The sequence below is a fragment of the Pempheris klunzingeri genome, chromosome 23 (assembly GCF_042242105.1).
Source record: "Pempheris klunzingeri isolate RE-2024b chromosome 23, fPemKlu1.hap1, whole genome shotgun sequence".
Lineage (NCBI taxonomy): Eukaryota > Metazoa > Chordata > Actinopteri > Acropomatiformes > Pempheridae > Pempheris > Pempheris klunzingeri.
Window position 1 is genome coordinate 16,712,992 of NC_092034.1, and position 17,893 is coordinate 16,730,884.

The 17,893-nt window shown below is 44.5% G+C and overlaps 2 protein-coding genes across 2 annotated transcripts; both read left to right on the forward strand.

The window, feature by feature from the left end:
• Positions 1 to 3,900: 3,900 nt before the first annotated feature.
• c23h4orf54 (chromosome 23 C4orf54 homolog) lies at positions 3,901 to 16,866 on the forward strand. The gene is made up of 2 exons (XM_070855255.1): positions 3,901 to 8,492; positions 14,670 to 16,866. Exon 1 carries the CDS (start codon positions 3,901 to 3,903, stop codon positions 8,470 to 8,472), a length of 4,572 nt encoding a protein of 1,523 aa, XP_070711356.1. The 3' UTR covers positions 8,473 to 8,492; positions 14,670 to 16,866.
• LOC139223032 (zinc-binding protein A33-like) lies at positions 12,841 to 14,640 on the forward strand. Its single transcript, XM_070854965.1, has one exon. The coding sequence runs from the start codon at positions 12,978 to 12,980 to the stop codon at positions 14,388 to 14,390; it is 1,413 nt and encodes a 470-aa protein (XP_070711066.1). The 5' UTR covers positions 12,841 to 12,977; the 3' UTR covers positions 14,391 to 14,640.
• Positions 16,867 to 17,893: the final 1,027 nt, after the last annotated feature.

Consider the following 17,893-nt stretch of genomic DNA (forward strand, 5'->3'; position numbering starts at 1 on the left):
TTCACTCTTTTTTTTCTCACTTGCAATGACTTCCCACTTGGTAGCAGTCAGTGGATGAGATGATGCAGTAGCTTCACTGTAGTGGCTGATGTGCAACTATGCCACCAAAACTCATGCATATACAAGAAAACAGCTTCTGAACAGCTGCACACTGCAGTGACCTCTATGCATGAAAGGGTTAAACAGAATCTTGAAGCTCTTTCTCTTTGAGAAGAGAGATGTTGCTGTCAGGTATTACTGTGAGTTTGCAGTAATAAAACTTTATCATCAGTGGGCTCTTTCCCCCCCCAGTTCTGCCTCTTAGGCTCCTTAATGGCTGCTCGTCTACCCCTCTGGTCGCTGTAAGTTGTACCTGTAGCCTAAGAGGGATACTTGCAGGCACTAGGAAGTCCTCTACGCGTTTTTCCACTAAAAAAATCATTTCCTCTATAGTCAGAATTAACATGCTATGATCATCAGTCCAAGAAAAAGCATTCTTTTGTTTGTAGTTGCAAATATAACATTTATCAGGGAGGAAGTTTCGTGTCTCTCTATGATTAATGTATTACATTTCTTTTTTTAAATGGACTACTATTCATCTGGAAAGCCTGATAACCAGTTCCATTAGAATATGTCTTTCCATATAAACGCAGGGAACAACACTGACATACCTGCAGTTAGTTGTTGGAGAACACCCCCAGTCTGAATGTGTGAGCTGTTTCTCCATTAAGACTACAAAGATACACAAGAACAACAGGTTGTTGGAGAGAGATGGGTGAGGCAGTGAGGCGAGAGGGAGGCTATGAAAACAGGGGCTTCCACCGTGGCCACTCAGAACTAAAAGATCTCACATCACGTGATCTACTTCACGTCAAACATATTGTGACCATCATCATGTCAGCTGAGATTCTGCTTTTCAGTATTCCCCAGCAACATTATCAACAGCCAGACTGTAAACCAGGGGGTGTTTGTAGGCCCCTGGGGGCCCCACTGGGTTTGACCTATAGTTCTTAGCTGCTTTCGAAATGTGTCCAGAATAAAATTCAATTTATCTTGATTGTCAGAAAGATGTTGGCATTCACAGCATCTCTAGAAAACAGCTCCGAACAAGGGGGATTTTGGACCATTTTGCTAACAAGGGGGGTAACACCCCCCCGCCCCCCTCGCCCTCAAATGGCTCTCAGCTCATATATACAGCAGACAGGTTGGGTACTGGTATCGCACTCTTTGACACAAGTAGAGCAGAGTTTCACCCACTTTAAGCTCAGGGTCATCTCTGGTTTCCCACCCAGCATCCACTGTAATACACTACTGGTGGGGGGGGGGGGGGGGGGGGGGGTGACGGGGGGTGACAGGGAGATTTTGTTGCCTACCAACAGAAGACATCACAACACCGCTCATAGCCTGGCAGTGAGTTTGGGGTCCCTGCCAGCCAACCAACAGCACGCCGTGTTATTCATTCCAATTAGACTGGACTCCCTGACGCTAGCGGACCTCAGCAGCACTGCTAGCTACCACAGTGTTTATTCTCACTTCAGTGTCTGCGTTACCTCTGACTCTGATGCTGAGTGTCTTTCTTGAATAGTAGTCTTTTCACAGATTTCTGTGGCGCACATGTTTAGCCACTTTCATTGTGGCACTACATGTAAAGATTGTCACAGCATCACGTTGCCTGTTCTTCATTTTTATTCTTCAGTATTGTTCTCATCATAGAATTGTAATAACTCCTCACTGTAGGCAAAAGCTGATGTAAGAGAGGCGTCGCTCATAATGAAGAAGCCACAGACAGTTATCACCAACTATGTAAATCCCTTCAGTTCTAATGAGACTCTTTTATCGAGCTGTTCAGTCTCTGGTTCAGTCTTTTCCTTTTTCTATCGATATATTTGTGAATTTTTCAAAGCAGAGAAGAAAAACACAAGAATCTCAGACACAGTTACACCAACGCAAATAACAGAGAAGCAAAGATAACGAAAGGAGAAGAGACTATTTGTTGTTGATACTTAATTTCACATAAATTCTCTCTGCTCTGCTTTGTAACATGTAATAAGTTCACCATGTCTCACTTTGAGTGTAAATTGAACTGCAAGGCATAAAACTGCCTGTAAAATATTTTGTTGTACTATTCTGGTGAAGACTGCCCTTCAGATATTAGACTTGTTAACAAATTCATACACATTCATGCCTCTCAATAAAACACAGGTTTTTTCTTAGTAAGGTCTCTAAAGTGGCTTTGCTCATCTGTGTAGTCTTCTGACCAACCTTGTTTCCAGCTGCAGCAGGAAGCTGTTTTTAAGCTGTAAAGCTCTTATAAGTGAGATATTCTCCTCAAGACCTGCGTCCATACAATCTGGATTTATGTAGCTGGAGCTTCCGTTTGATGTGTTTGCAGGGAACATCAGCCTGTTTTGTTAAACCTCAGCCTCACAGTCTGGTGTAAGAGCCCATCAAGTGTCCTGGCATTCTCCTTTAGCAATATGAAAATGATACTAGAATGAAACGCTCATAACTGCGGCCTGTGTGAGATACACGAAAGCTTCACTGTGACTTTATGGCCGAGTGTCTCACTCTTGTAGCTTTTTCATTCTTCTGAGTCCTTTGAAAATCCCAAACGTGCTGAATCTCTGCCCAACTTCAACCTGTGCAGAAATCTGTTCTTGGAACCAAGTGTGCAGATGTGCAGACCCTGTGAAGTGGCTTTCATGTTGCACTGGTGGAAGTACAAAAGATGAGCTGTCCACGGTGCTGAAGAAAAGTACTGGGTTTCATTTCTTGTAAACTGTAAGCACTGACAAAGCTTTTAAATTGGACTAAACTGTCCAGATGTTCAGGAAATGTCAGGTTGAAAGCTGCAGTATGCTGGCGTCCTTGTTAAGAGGGATTTTCTGCTGGGCGCATTTAACAAGAGCTTTTTATTAAACCCTTTTTTAACTCCTCTGTGTTCACTCGAGCGTTTGGGTTCTTTGGCCTCAGAGTTGTGACGCCTCAGGCCTAAAACTTTACTTTTACCTTCCTCTATCTTCCTCCTTTTTTTCCTCCATTTCCTCCAGTCTGACAAAATGATTCCCCTGCGTATCTCCCCTCGGGCTTGAAGGTGACTATTTTCATCACAATGTATGAGGCAAGGGAGGATGTGAGTTATGGGAAGTGTAGAATACAGCACTTCTGGAGCTCCATCCATAAGGACTAAAAACCACGATGTCTCAACCTGTTCTTTCTTTGAAGTTGTTTCTTGCAAGTCCCCCAACTTCATGGAAATGCAAGACTCATAGTGCATATGTGCACGTGACTGTCTCCTTCTACCTGACCATTATTATTACCACAATTTCAGTTGCTGTGTAACTATTTGCAGGTACCAGGATATGTTTCATGTCAAAGTGGGGGTCCCTGGACCCCAGCTTGGTGCCCTCTGACACAGACCCTGACCTCTGAGTGTGTACCTCAATGATACTAATATATTTTATTTTTAGTCACAGTCAAAAAAGAAATAGATCTGTACTTATTTAATCCATCCTATGATAAGATACACCTATAATTACTTATGAAACCTATATAACCTATGATTTATTACAAAATTATAAAAAGCTGATGGGGGCAGTCATTTAAAACTCGTGGAATTATTCAAGGTCCTCTCAACGACCCCTGTTGGTCCGGGAAGCCCAGCTTGAGAACCATGTGGTCTAGACAGTAGTTAGTAATGTCCCTGTTTCCATTTTAGATACTGGGCTTTAGGCTTCGTGGCGCGGAGAAGAGGAATGTCCGGAGCGCTCTCTGTGTGTCATCAGTGTCTGTCAAAACGGGCACGGAGCTTTGCGCGCAGCACCACCTCTGTCTGGAGCACCGAGGAATCCTGGGGGCTCTGTCTCTGCCGTTTCTCCTCTGTCAGACACCAAATGTAAACTTAAACCTGCCACTTCAGCTATGAAGATTGAGCAAAGCCGCGTGGAGACACCGGCGGCTTTCCGGGGGGTCAAAGATCTGCTCCAAAAACTGACGCGTAAAGAAGGGAATGCCCTGGAAAAGCAAGACGAAAGCAAATACGTCGATTTGGAATTAATGGACGTGGACACGGACACAGGCGGGGCAAAATCGGAGAAAGACTGTTGCTCTGGCGAAGGAAACCAAATGTCTGTCCTGATAAACAGCAGCGGCGCCGGAGCTCCGTGCGCAACGGGACGGGAAGAGGAACGGGCGATTGGAACAGAGACTGACACAGAAAAGAAAGAACAATTAGTGGGGCGTGCAGGAGATGCCACTGAGGGTCCCTGTGATCCATCCCCGTCGACAGATGCCCCTTGTTTTAACAGAAAGTCGGAGGATTGTCTCCAAGCAAGGGACAAAAGCGAGCGCGCACTAACGCAACCCGAAGTGTCCAAAAAAGAAGAGAACAAGGCGCCCAGACAAGAGGACTTATACCGCAGTGATAATGATCAGAACGACACAAGTGAGGATGATTATGAGGAGGATGATGGTGTTAGTTTGGTGCTTGCCGACGACTGCATCCCGTGCTTAGCAGAGGACGAGTCCCACTATATCACCACGCACGAGATCCAGCTCTCGGAGCTTTCCGACCACGAGGAGGACTACGACCTCGGGGTGGGCTCCTCCACAAGTTGGGACATTGAGGATGACCACCAGGTGTACTCTTTTGTCGATTACGCTTCTTTTGACGGTGATGGAGCCGCGGGGGAGAGGGGGGACGGCCGCCAGCCGCGCTCCCAGAGCGCAGCAGCAGTCAGCAGTCTGCTTGAAAGTGATCCGTGCGAGGCGGCCAAATTCAACAGCTCAGATGAGAGTGTGTCAAAGCCCCAGCCGCAGCAGCGCAGTGGCAACAGTGCGGGACAGATCCACCTGTCAATCAGAACCACTTCTCGAGCTATAAATGACCCCAGCAACATCCAAGAACAGGGAAATATTCTTTATCATGCCAGGCGCTCCGGAGACATGAGTCGTTATGTGTTTAGGGGAGTTGAGGGGAAGGCAGAGACGTTGTGTGACAGGGCGAAGTGTTTCATAGCCGCGCCGGGACGCTTACACTTTGGCCGCAAGTTGAGGGGGAAGGAGGTCACCGGGTGTTCCAGCGGTGCGTCCAGCGCTGTCAGCGAGCTGGACGATGCTGACAAGGAGGTGCGCAACCTGACAGCCAGAGCCTTCAAGAGCTTGGCTTACCCTTACTTTGATGCCATTAATTTCAGTACCTCCAGTGAGTCCTCTGCATCAGAGCACGGACTAGGGATAAACAGGTGGTCCACGTTTGTCGATCTGAAATATGGCAACATGAATATGTCACAGGGACTAGACCAAAGTGTTGTTTCCCATCAAAACTCCACAGCCTCATTCGAAATAACCAAAAATGTAGACAACAGAGGTTATAAAGGCATTGCACTGGCAAGCATCAAACCGCCCACCAGCAAGATCTTCAGTCTGAATGGCAATCCCCACAGCGCCACGTCATCTACAAAGAAAATAGAGCTGATGGGGAAGTTCAGTCAGGGCCACAGTGAGGTGATCAGACTAACAGAGACACTGAATTTTCGCTGCAATGTCAAATCGGGAATGTCTGAGGGAGAAAGACGCACTAACTTTGCACAAAACGCAGAAGGATCACGTTCCACAGATGAAGTTACCAACACTTTGCCAAGCAGCCAGAGGAGAGGGGCCATCCAGCAGCCCTCCAAAACCATGGAAGACACGCACAAGAAAGCCATATTCGCCTCGAGCCTGATCAAAAATGTGATTTCCAAGAAGATGCAGTTCGAGCAGGAGCGCAAGATGGAAAGAGGGGAGATAAGTGAGCCGCATCAGACCCCTTCCCCGTGCTTTGTGCACCAGGAGGGCGACAGCCACAGGGGGAAGGGGAGCAGGGAGCTGCACAGACAAAGCTCCAAGTTTTCCGAGAGCGGCTCTGACTACGCCATAATGTGCGTGGATGAATTAGGGGACTTCGTGGACAGCGGCTCTTGTGATACCAAGAGTGAGTCTCGGAGACAAGACACGACCGCTCCTGCACCAGAATCTAAATTGGAAGCGCCAAATGAAGCTGGAATAGATACTAAAAAAGGCGCAATGGATGCGTGCAAAAGCACGCTGCTCCGCAGCCAAAATAGCGCGTTCAGATGCTGGAAGGACGGAGAGCTAGAGTTTCCAAAGGATCATAAAAGCGATAAAACTCCGGAGGAGAAGTCGCCCTCAGTTAACGACAAACAGGAAGAGGGGGATCCGTATTCTTCAGGCAGCGGCAAACTGACTAAAATGTCACATTTGTTTGTGCCAAGTATCCAACTGCTGTCCAGTGACGGAGAGGTCGGACAGCAGCTGCAGAACAGGAGTTATTCTCCCCGTGGACACGAAGAGGGGATGAACCTGCGCGCTGACAACACATTCTACATCGCAGACTCCAGGAGTGTGGCCACATCAAAATCTCCGGAAATTAAAATTAACTTAAGGAGCGTCAGAGACAATAAAACGGAGTCTTTTGGCGTCTCCAAACTGCGCGCTCCTAATATAGGCTGTCACGCAGCCAGCCTCATCAGGACAGATGACTTCAAATGCCAAGCGTTGGCCGCAGCTTTGAAGGGTGAGTCTTCAGATAAAGTGCCGCATTTCATGGTTAGAGACATCAGAGATAATAAAGGAAAGCTGCAGACGCCCATACACCAAGTGAGAGACGTGCGTAAATTGGTTAAAAGTTCTTATCACTTTGTTTCTTTGGATAACAACGAAGGTAAATCCCACTTTGCCTCTGGTGACAGCCACTCAGAGCAAAAGAAGCAAATGTCCTATCGAAATCCCAATTCTGTGTCCCCTATAGTGATAAAATGTCAGTCTGTGAACACAAACAGTAACGGAAAACAGTCTGGGAATCTTACAGAGTTAACTAAACGGGAGACATTCGATGCGGACACATCTTCCCCAGAGGGCGCTAAAATGTCTCCACTGCAAAGGGCAGCGGGGAGAACACCCACTAATTCCTCAGAGATGGACACTGGATTGAAAATTGAAAGCAGCATGGCTTCAAAGAGGCAGGAGAAAATGTCAGATCCAGCAGATAAGAAACCTGAATCGAAGATGACGAACCAGGGGGCTTTAGAAAAACTCCAGGCTGCTGTGAAAACCATGGAGCAGCTCTACGTGTTTGAAAGAAATGAATGGAAAAGGAAGAATGAGCCCCGGCCCCTGACAGACAGCCATGTGCTTTCACTGATAGCAGGCGAGGAGCAGGGAGGACCCGAGGAGGAAGGAGCGAGAGGGTCCAACGTGGACAAGACAGTTAGAAGAGACTCCTATCCCAACATCGATAGGACACCACCAGCGGTAGTGGCGTCCCTCACTGACAACCTGCTGAGGCAAGAGGACAGACTCTTCCAGAGTCCTGGTGGCCGTGATGACCGGTTGGTTGCCAAGTCAACGCAAGCCACCAGAAACATGTTCAGCCTCAGCTCCAGCCTTAAGGCCTCCGCAACCTCGAGGACGCCGCAGCCGAACATCGTCGCTCAGACACCTTTCAACACCAAAGCCTTCGTACCAAAGTCCCCAAAATTACCCGTGTCCTTAAAGATCAGCCAGATGAAGCAAAGTGGACTCGAGGGCTCAGAATCAAAGGAAGTAGAGAGGTCTATGCAGGAGCTCTTGAGCACTTCAGCTGACAACGAGAACTACCTAACCATCCCAGTCAAGTCTCACGCTAGCAGCAACAAACAAGCCTCATCTGCTGATAAAACATCAGTGTACACGCTTACACACCCAACCACACCTTCTGGACACTTGGGGTCCAGCGTGAAAGGCCTGGAGGACCACAACCAGTCCCCTAAACGATCCAGCTTTGTGATGGAGACACGCTCACCAGAGATTCCTCCTGCTACCATCTACCACTCCTTACCGCTGGGCATGACCACCAATCAGCCTCAGGTGTACTGTTTCTCTCCGGCAATCACCCCCGCTCCAACCTTGGAACCCTTCCAAGCCACCCAGAGGAAGATGCTCCTGGATCCCACCACTGGAAACTACTACCTGGTGGACACTCCTGTGCAGCCTGCCACCAAACGCCTCTTCGACCCTGAAACAGGCCAGTATGTGGACGTGCCGATGCCGCAGCCTCCTATGACCCCGGTGCCCATGCCGATCTCACCTTTGGCCCTCAGTCCAGGAGCTTACGGACACACCTACATGATCTACCCAAGCTACATGCAAACACCATCCGTGATCCCGGCCCGGACGCTGGTACAATCGCAGATGTCGGTGCAGTCAGAGGCGGAGAGTGGGGAGAAGAACTTGTCGCAGCAGGCCGAGGGCATGTACATGGAGAGTCCCTTCTACATGGCCACTGGAAAGTCTCCCCAGGCTCAACAGCAGGCCACAGCCAACAGATCCCCACAGTGCTTCTCCAGCGTCAGTCAGCCGGTCATCAGCATCACGTCCCAGCAAGGGCCCCGGATCATCGCCCCACCCTCGTTTGACGGGACCACCATGAGCTTTGTGGTGGAGCACAGATAAACAGCAGCTTACCTGGACAGGTGAGTAGTTTCTGTAGTTTACCTTCTTTATGTGCAGGTTCATGTTTGAGAGGGTCTGAGTAAACTAGGATGATTTACTGTGTCACACTGAGTTAGGCTGACTCTGCAGTTTGTTCTTGGTAGTTAACAGTCCACTGGAAGAAACCCTTTCTTACAATATAATCAAAGGAAAAATATGAATTTGCATTTTCATTTTAATAGTCACATTCATACATTCTTAGATCTCCTTCAAATCTAAATACAAGGCACAACTGCATTTACTACTTTCTGTAGTTCTAGTTGATTCAAGTTTCAGTGTAAAATCTATGGAGACATGAATTAATACCACTTATAATAAATGAGACGTTCTATGATTACATTGGTACATGATTATTATTATTATAATAAGTTTTTATGTTCATATGGTCATTTTGTTTATGCTTTTTGTCCACTTTCTTTAAAAGTCAAATAAATGAGAATTCCAAAAAATAAATCTGCTTAGTATCAAATATTATTTTACCCTGCCTATTTTCACAATGATAGAGTTTATTTTAAGTCATTTTACTTAAGTTTCTATTTTTTTCCCCTCAAATATCTTTTTTTTTTACAATGCCAATATTCACCCTCATTGATGGCCAAATTATGAAACCCAACCTGTACGGTGACCTAAAGTGTTACATATATAAATAAAAACAATACCACCAGTACATACATTGCACGTATAATATACACTGCTGCCCATAAAGTTGGAATCAAATGTTTTTGACCTCTTCTCATGAAATGATTGTGACAATGTGATTTATTCTTGATAAATAAAGTTTATATCTTCTCAACTTTACTGATCAAACTCTTCCAAACAGATCACAGTGAAACTTAAACCACAATTAACCTTTGCAAACAGTGTATTCAGGCTTTAAATTGGGGGTATTGAACAATTATTTAATTCAATTCAATTCAATATATTTGTATAGCCCAATATCACAACAGAGTTGTCTCACAGTGCTTTACAAAGTTCACTGAAATCCAATCCTACTTTATGGGCAACAGTGTATGTATTAAGGACAAAATAATAAATCAGTGAAACTAATAGATCCAAACTTAACTCCTTCCTTGCTGTTCAAGCAATGACCACATGATGGCAGTTATTAAAAAAAAATGGCATTGTGAAATCAAAACAAATGGATAATTCCAATTCATTTAGTTTTAAATAAACAAATCTTCCAATAGCTGTTCTACATTTTCCTGCTATCACCAAAGTTTTGCCAGTGAGGTAAAAACAGCCCCGTGAGATAAGAAGTGAGTGGAGAAAACAAAAGGTGCTGGAATTTAATATAAGAATTATTTGCAGAATACTGTGAGTAAGAAAAGAAGTGGGATGAAATAACAACAATTCATTATTGGACAATTGACTTGTAGCAGGGGGGTAAATGATAGTAATTGTAGGGGGCTTCATGTAACCTCAGAAAAGACTATACAGTAAGAGCATAGTGGACTGGCAGCTCATTCTCCATGCAACAAGTTGACATTAATCCTAAAGAAAACATGATCACAGCCTACAAAATGTCCCGTTTCATGTCAGTTGGATGATGGTAAGAAAGAAAGAGACACAATGTGACTGTAAAGTTTGCAGCTGAGCACCTTGGCAGGCACTAGCACTCACAAGACTCCAAATCACAGCAGAGATATTAGAGGATTATACTGACTTAAGGTTCTTCACGGATTAGGCTGGTGAATGTGTGTGTGTGTGGCATGCTAGATGTCGTGTGTGCAGGAGTAAAAGGTCAGGTGGTGGCAGCCGTTTGTTATGTGTATACACGGAGCGCTTCAGCTGCCGCTGGGCTTCAAGCGGGACGCCTGTCAGGTCAGAGTCACAGTGGGGTCAGCTGGCTTTTTATAGGACTGGTCATTTAAAGACGGAGAGAGTGAGAAGGCAGGTTCACATGGCATCTGATCAGCACTTACATAAACACAGCATGCAGCATAGCAGGAGGGAGCTTCAGCTGTAGTGCGGATCAACAGTTGGAGTTCCCCTTCTTATCGGAGAATGAGACCCACATGCTGCAGGGTTAGGTTATGTTTCTGCAGTAAACAGACCGTCTGCAGTGTGATAGTCCTGATAGGCCTGATGATGGAGGATGACAGAGACTGAATGCAAAGTGATTATTATTACTACACTAGTAGTTCTGGCTGATGGTAGTATCCCACTATATTTTTTTATCTTGCACATAATTTACCCAGTTTATACTGTCACACTGCACTACATCAGGCTTTTTCACATCTGCACTATTCTTCAAACCTGCTGCTACCTACGTATGACGTCACTGTCATAATTATCACTTTCTTTTTCATGTGTTTTCTATTGTGATTTTAATTTTGTATTTTTAACTTTGTGTACTTGTATCTTGGCTGTTGCAACACCTGGATTTCCCCCATGGGGATCAATAAAGGATTATCTTATCTTATCTTAAAACTGTGTGAGGTCAATAAACCATGATCGTGTACCTCGACAACTATTGTCATGGTGAGTGTGGGATGAACCCTCTCTGGAATGTGACACACCCCTGGTTGGTACAGGTTTAGCATTTATGAGAAATGTCCTGATAAACCACAAACTGGTGTCTGACTGTCAATGTAAACCAAGAACTACAGTTTGTTGTTAACGTTTCTACACAGACACCAGGAGGCACAGCTTCCACTGAGAGGGAAGAAACAAGGAGTGAGGGGAATATTTAGTTCTGCCAGTTGCTCAAAGAAAGTGTGGTGAAGACTCAAAGTGAAAGTGAAACGCCCAAACTGGTTTCCAGATTGCGCTTTTAGCCTTCTTGGTTTTCTGAAGCAGCAGTGGATCTTCACTTTTGTGTTCTATACCAAAATAAAGATCAGAGTTTAACAGGAACTTTCTGATGCAGAACGAGTTGCCTGGACTTACTGCAAAGGAAACTGAACTAAAAAAGGAAACTAACGAGTGAAAAATAAGAAAGGGGGATAATGTGATCTGGTTAGTCTGCTTCCATTGTTCCTGTTCACAGTACCAGAGGCCTGGATGCACAGTAAACAGCAGACAACTATTTAAATGTGCTTCCTAAAGCTGCTAGTTTCCAGTTTGACACTTTATTGTGTCCTATTTTCCTTAATTTCACATCTCGCTGAAGTTACTGTGGAGCCACTCCACCTCCACTTGAGTCCACTTAGTGAGAAATCTTTGAGATGCTCTTTTATGGAATTGCTGTTATTTTACCTTAGCAACACCTGAACACACAGAAATCTGAGTCTTTGTCTCTAACATGTGCCATTAGCAGACACTGAGTGATAAGTTTTGCAAAAGTTTTTGAATTGCAATGTACTGAAGGGATTAAAGTCTTAAGATGTGTCTGTTTTGTCTGTGTCTGTTTGAACAATGAACATTTTTCACTTTTTTCCATACAAATAGATTCATATTGCAGCAAATCAACCAAAGAGCAGAAAATGATGGCTGCCATGATAGATTCAGTGGTTCATACCTTATCTCCTAACTGTTGCAACACCACCATACCACTCCTTTGTTCTGCTGTAGTGCTACGGTCAGCCAGAAGGAAAGTCAGACAGTGGTGATGGGTGACTTTCCCCTCTGACTGGACTGAATTCATTTCTAAATACAAGTGAATTTTAAGATTCACTTTTAATTTGATTTAAAAATTGAAGTTCTTAATATTTTTAATATAGTTTATATTATTACAATTAATGACATGCCAGTTTCTGCCAACTCGTTTCTGTAAAGCATGCAGGAGGATTCCAGGTTCCCACATACTGAGGGATGGTGACACGTTCACAATATGAGCTAAAGGGCTTAGCCTGTAAGCCTGTGCTTATTATTACATACACGTGTATCATCTATTAAATATATTATGATTAAAGTGCTTATCGTGCTTTCCATAACTATGACAGCACACCAGAGCCACATACATCTCTGCATGATAAAGCCCTGAGCCAGTAATCACACACACTAGACTCAACTTCAGTTTGAATTTGATTTCAATATTAAAGTCAGCCCTGGACACAAAGTCTAAAATATGTGTTGGTGAATGTCCATCCATTGTCTATACCACTCATCCTTAAGGGTCACGGGGGGGCTGACATTAGGCGAGAGGAGACAACAGTGCTAACCTCCACACCGCCGTGCTGCCCGGCTACATCACATCCACCATGACAAAATGAGTCTACTGTACCTAATGTAATGAGGAAGGAACACTTTGGAACGCAGCACACCCCTGGTTGGTACAGGTCTGTCCTGATAAACCAGTCACTGGTGTCTGACTGTCGAGATAGAAACCAAGAAATACAGTTTGTTGTTAATGCTCGTAGCTGAGGACAGGATACAAAGCCCACAACTTCCACTGAGAGAGAGGAAACAAGGAGCGAGGGGGTTACAGGGACCACTGGAATACTGCTCCTTCTGACAGAGTGACCAAAGCCGAACGCTGAAACTGATTTCCAGATCGAAGTATCTGCTTTTAGCCTCTCTCAGAAATGGCTTCTTGGTTTTCTGAGGCAGAGATTGATTATTCTTGTCCAATCTGTCAAGACGTCTTCAGACATCCTGTTGTGCTCTCGTGTAGCCACAGCTTCTGCAAAGACTGTCTGCAGACATGGTGGGTAGATAAAGTGATTCACGAGTGTCCGGTTTGTAAAAGAAGATCTTCGAGGAGCGACCCACCCTGTAACTTGGTGTTAAAAAATCTGTGTGAGACCCTCCAGAAACTGTCTCTGGAAAGGGAGGCTTCTGCAAGGTCTGAGGATGTCTGCAGTCTACACTCAGAGAGACTAAGACTCTTCTGTCTGGATCACCTGCAGCCAGTGTGTGTCGTCTGCCGAGATTCAAGAACTCACACCAACCACAGATTCAGCCCCATCGATGAAGCTGCACAGGATTACAAGGAGGAGCTCAGGAAATCCATGAAGCCCCTGGAGGAGAAACTGGAGCGCCTGAATAAAATCAAAGTTGACTGGGATCACACAGCAGTAGTAATTAAGGCCCAGGCTCAACAAACAGAGAAGTTGATTAAAGAGCAGTTTAAGAGGCTTCAGTATTTTTTACAAAAAGAAGAGGAGGCCAGGATCACTGTGGTAAAGGAGGAGGAGGAGGAGAAAAGTCGAAGGCTGAAGCAGAAGACTGAGGCTCTGGACAAAGAGATAGCAGCTCTCTCAGACACTGTCAGAGCCACAGAGAAGGAGCTGAAAGCTGGAAGTGTCTCATTCCTGCAGAGCTACAAAGCTGCAGCGCAAAGAGTCCAGCAGCGCCCTCTGCTGGAGCATCCACAGCTGGGCCCGGGAGCCCTCATAGACGGGTCCAAACACCTGGGCAACCTGACCTTCAACATCTGGAACAAGATGAAGACGATGGTTACGTATTCTCCTGTGATTCTGGATCCCAACACTGCTAATCCATATCTAATCATGTCTGACAATCTGATCAGTGTGAGACACACGGAGAGAGCACAACAGCTCCCAAGAAACCCAGAAAGATTTGAAGACTACGCCACAGTCCTGGGATCCGAGGGCTTTAACTCAGGGACTCACAGCTGGGAGGTTGAAGTTAGGAATGATTCAAACTGGGCAGTGGGTGTGATGGAAGAGTCTGTCCCGAGGAAGGGAGACATTGTGAGTGGGTACTGGGAAATATGGTTCTGCAAAGGTGAATACATTGCCTTCTCTCCACCAGCTACAGAGAGAGTTCTCCCTGTAAAGAGACCGCTCCAGAGGATCAGAGTGCACCTGGACTGGAACAGAGGAAAGCTGTCATTCTCTGATCCCATTACTGGCACAGACCTATTCACCTTCTCACAGACCTTCACCAAGAGGCTGTATCCTTTCATTAACACGCTGAACACACTGCCGCTGAGGATATCAGGACTGAAAGTGACTGTGCAGTTAGAGATGTAGATCATTATGTTAATGATGATGATGGTGGTGATGAGGGGTCTCACTTATTTTGCTACTTGTTTTATGATCTCACTAATGTCTGTCTGATCACTGTTCTATTCCTATAAATGAACAGATATGTGTGTGTTTATATGTGTGTTGATATCAGGAATGCTGACAACACAGAATTGAAAGGATCGAATGAAATTCTGATTCTGTTTGCATGTTGTAGCACACACACAGAAAAACATGCAACCTGGCATTAAAATTCATTAATCCAAATTTCTTTTTCATTTCCAGGTTTGTGCTGCAAAGAGTAATCCTGGTGTACTGACAATTAAACTGAACACCACTTTTTTTTTTCTTTAAATTGTATTTTATCTCACTGGGGAATTTTTTTTTTTCATTTCACGTTTCATTTTTAAATAGGTAGGCAATGTTTCAATTGGGCTTTTGCATATGTTTTTCTTATTCATTGTACAACTCAGTTCCTGATTAAATGAGAACAAAATGAGTTGCTGGAAGCAGTGGAATGAAACACCCAGACTTCCTCTTGTTGGTTGCTACAGAGGGCTTTGTACTGTGTTGCCTAATGAATAGGTCATTCTTGCATCATGGCATTGAACAGTGTGATGCAGCGTCTTGGTGCACTGTGTCCTGTAGCGATGTGTTCACACCATCACATCCCTGTGTGATGTGCTGGGATCTGAGGGCTTTAGACTCCCAGCGGGGATGTAGAAGTTAGAACTGGGCCGTGGATGTGATGGAGGAGTTGTGACTGGTTACTGGGAGATATGGGACGACGGAGGGAAATTCAAAGAAACGCACTCTCCTCTGGTAAATAAGTCCATTTGGGTTTTGGCAGTTCATTGTTTTTTTTATTTTATTTTCATGAACTTGTCTCGGCTCCTACAGGGCTGAGCTCTAAGTGGATGCTGGATTGCTCCGAGTTTGGTCTCTTCACTGTGCCAAGAATGTTTTTATTTTCAGTGGAGGCGATGGATCAGAGCATTTATATCATTTACATCCTGTTTGACCTTTTCTAACTCGTCTGTACAAACATGTGATCAGAGAATTATTTCTTGCAATGTTTTTATTACATCACCTTGTAGTCCCACAGTGGTAGCATCAGTCACCTGCTGAGCTGGTCAGGGTTCAATTCAAGAGATTCTGTATTTTGAACTGACCCAAATATCTTCTCTGTGTTGGATTTTGCTATTGAATTTAAATGCACGAACGTCAGCATTCAGCATCCTGTCTTTTTATATATGTGGAAATGTTGTGATTAGTTAGTCTACCGTGCTGGATGCATGATCATAATGTAACGTTTGAGCTGAAGCTATATAATGGTAGATATCCTATAATGGTCAACAACCTAGAGATCTTGCATCATGCACTTGTCCTTTATAAATCAAGCTCATATATTCTCATACAAAAATTAAAAAAAAAAGGTATGTGCTGTAGCAGCCGGGACAAAGAGGGACCTCTGGGATAACTACACTGTGTCTTCTGCTTGACATGTGTTTCTACAGTAAAGCCTATCACTGTTACTGAGTCCTTATTTTGACACTGACTTGTTGTTGTTTTGTACTTTAAATACTTCAGACTGTGGATCTGCTGGCCAGTCCATCTTTCTTTCACTTTGAATCAACTGTTGGAAATATGTTACTTTACCGTGTGCGAGGAAAACAATCAAACCCACCATCAAGCATTCTTTTATAATGATAAGATCATAGTCACTTTTTTAGAAGTCTTATTAGGGGGTGTTCTGGTTGAAAGGTATTAAAGGAATGATACACAGCTTATCAAGGTTGAGTTGGTGTTTCACTTTGAATTAGGAAATTAAAACTTAAAACACCACAAAAACCACTTAGCAGCACTGAGGTTCAGGTTGATGGATGGGGTTAAACACATCATCCAGAAGGCTGCTGCTGGTGTCAAATACTGAATTATTGTAACTTATACATGTATGTAATGTAACTTCTATAACTAAAGTGCTGATCTTAACCCAAACCATGACCCTTTCCTAAACTTAAGTAGGTGGTTGGTGCTTAAACCTGACCAACCTCCAAACATCCCCATCCATCCTGTAGAGGTTGCTGAAAAGACTCATATGTTGTTTTGAGAGTCACGTTTCATTTGCACTCATGGGTTCGTTGTCCGGTCTGGAACTCGGAGCTTTTGAAAAACACTAAAACACTTGTGATGTAGCTCTGTCATGTGACCATCAGCCACTCAGAGCATTTAGTTTGAGTTTTCACTCAAACTATGTGATCAATGTGTTGTGAGTGCAACAAATGAACTTCAGTTCAGCTCCATTGTATTGGAAACAGACGTTAAAGTCTCAGAGACAGATATCTCAACAACCAAACAAACTAATCTGTGTGAGAAGACAACACTGGAGGTAAACTGTTGGGGTTTTTTGCTGATTTGGAGGAATGGACTCTTTAAGTGTACTTTAAAGTTCTAAATGCAGAATAAAGTATCTGATTTTGAATGTGGTGTTGATTGATTGTCTTTCACTTCCTGTATATCCACCCTTCCATCCATTGTCTATACTACGCCTTGTCCTTAAGGGTGGCGTGGGGGCTGGAGCCAATCCCAGCTCACACTGGGCAAGCGGCGGCGTACACCCTGTCAATCACAGGGCTGACAGATAGAGACAGACAGCCATTCACACTCAATGTAGAGTCACCACTTAACCTAACCGGCATGTCTTTGGACTGTGGGAGGAAGCTGCAGTACCCAGAAAAAACCCACTAGCAAGCACGGGGAGAACATGCAAACTCAGAAAGACCCCGGGGTTAAACGGCAAAACACATTTTTACAACCTGTATAATAACTGCCAGCATAAGTTAAAAGCACCATGTAGTATATGACAGGATTGTGCAATAAAGACAAAAAAACACCATCCCAGTATTTTCTGCTGCTTTGACAATATCATCTTAATAGTATTTTTCAGTTTTCACCAATGCAATGTGATATTTGTCTTCTAAAACTATGTATATTTCTGGAAGACCGACTGTTTCCATTCAATCGTATTTGATTTGACTGCCAATGAATTCATTGGCCTCCGGGTCTTTTGAATAATCAGCAAATCTTCCATTTGTGCTGCGGTTACAGCGGCACTCCTCAAGCCAGTTGATACTGGATGTGCATGGAGGAGTGCTATTTCTTTATTTCTGTCGAACAGAGGAAAAGTCAGCTTGTTGTACAGAGAGATGGAATGCCGTATAAATGTAAATAATTTGTTCACAGGGCTGGAGGAAGGCCTACTGTTCTGACGCAGTGGTTCTGGGACTTGTGTGTGGAACTCTGTCAGGGTGGGGTCTGAAGCCGGATCTCCCCCTGCTGCTTTGAAGCTTTCTGGATGGACAGTAAATACTGTGAAGGTCAAAGAAAGTAGCAGTGTCATGACGGGACGGAGTGAGGACGTTTGTGACTCTTGGAATGAGGGGAAAGACGAGGTTACATGGACGGAGAGAAACAAAATGAGGAATGAAAAAGCACCATGAAAGTGATGT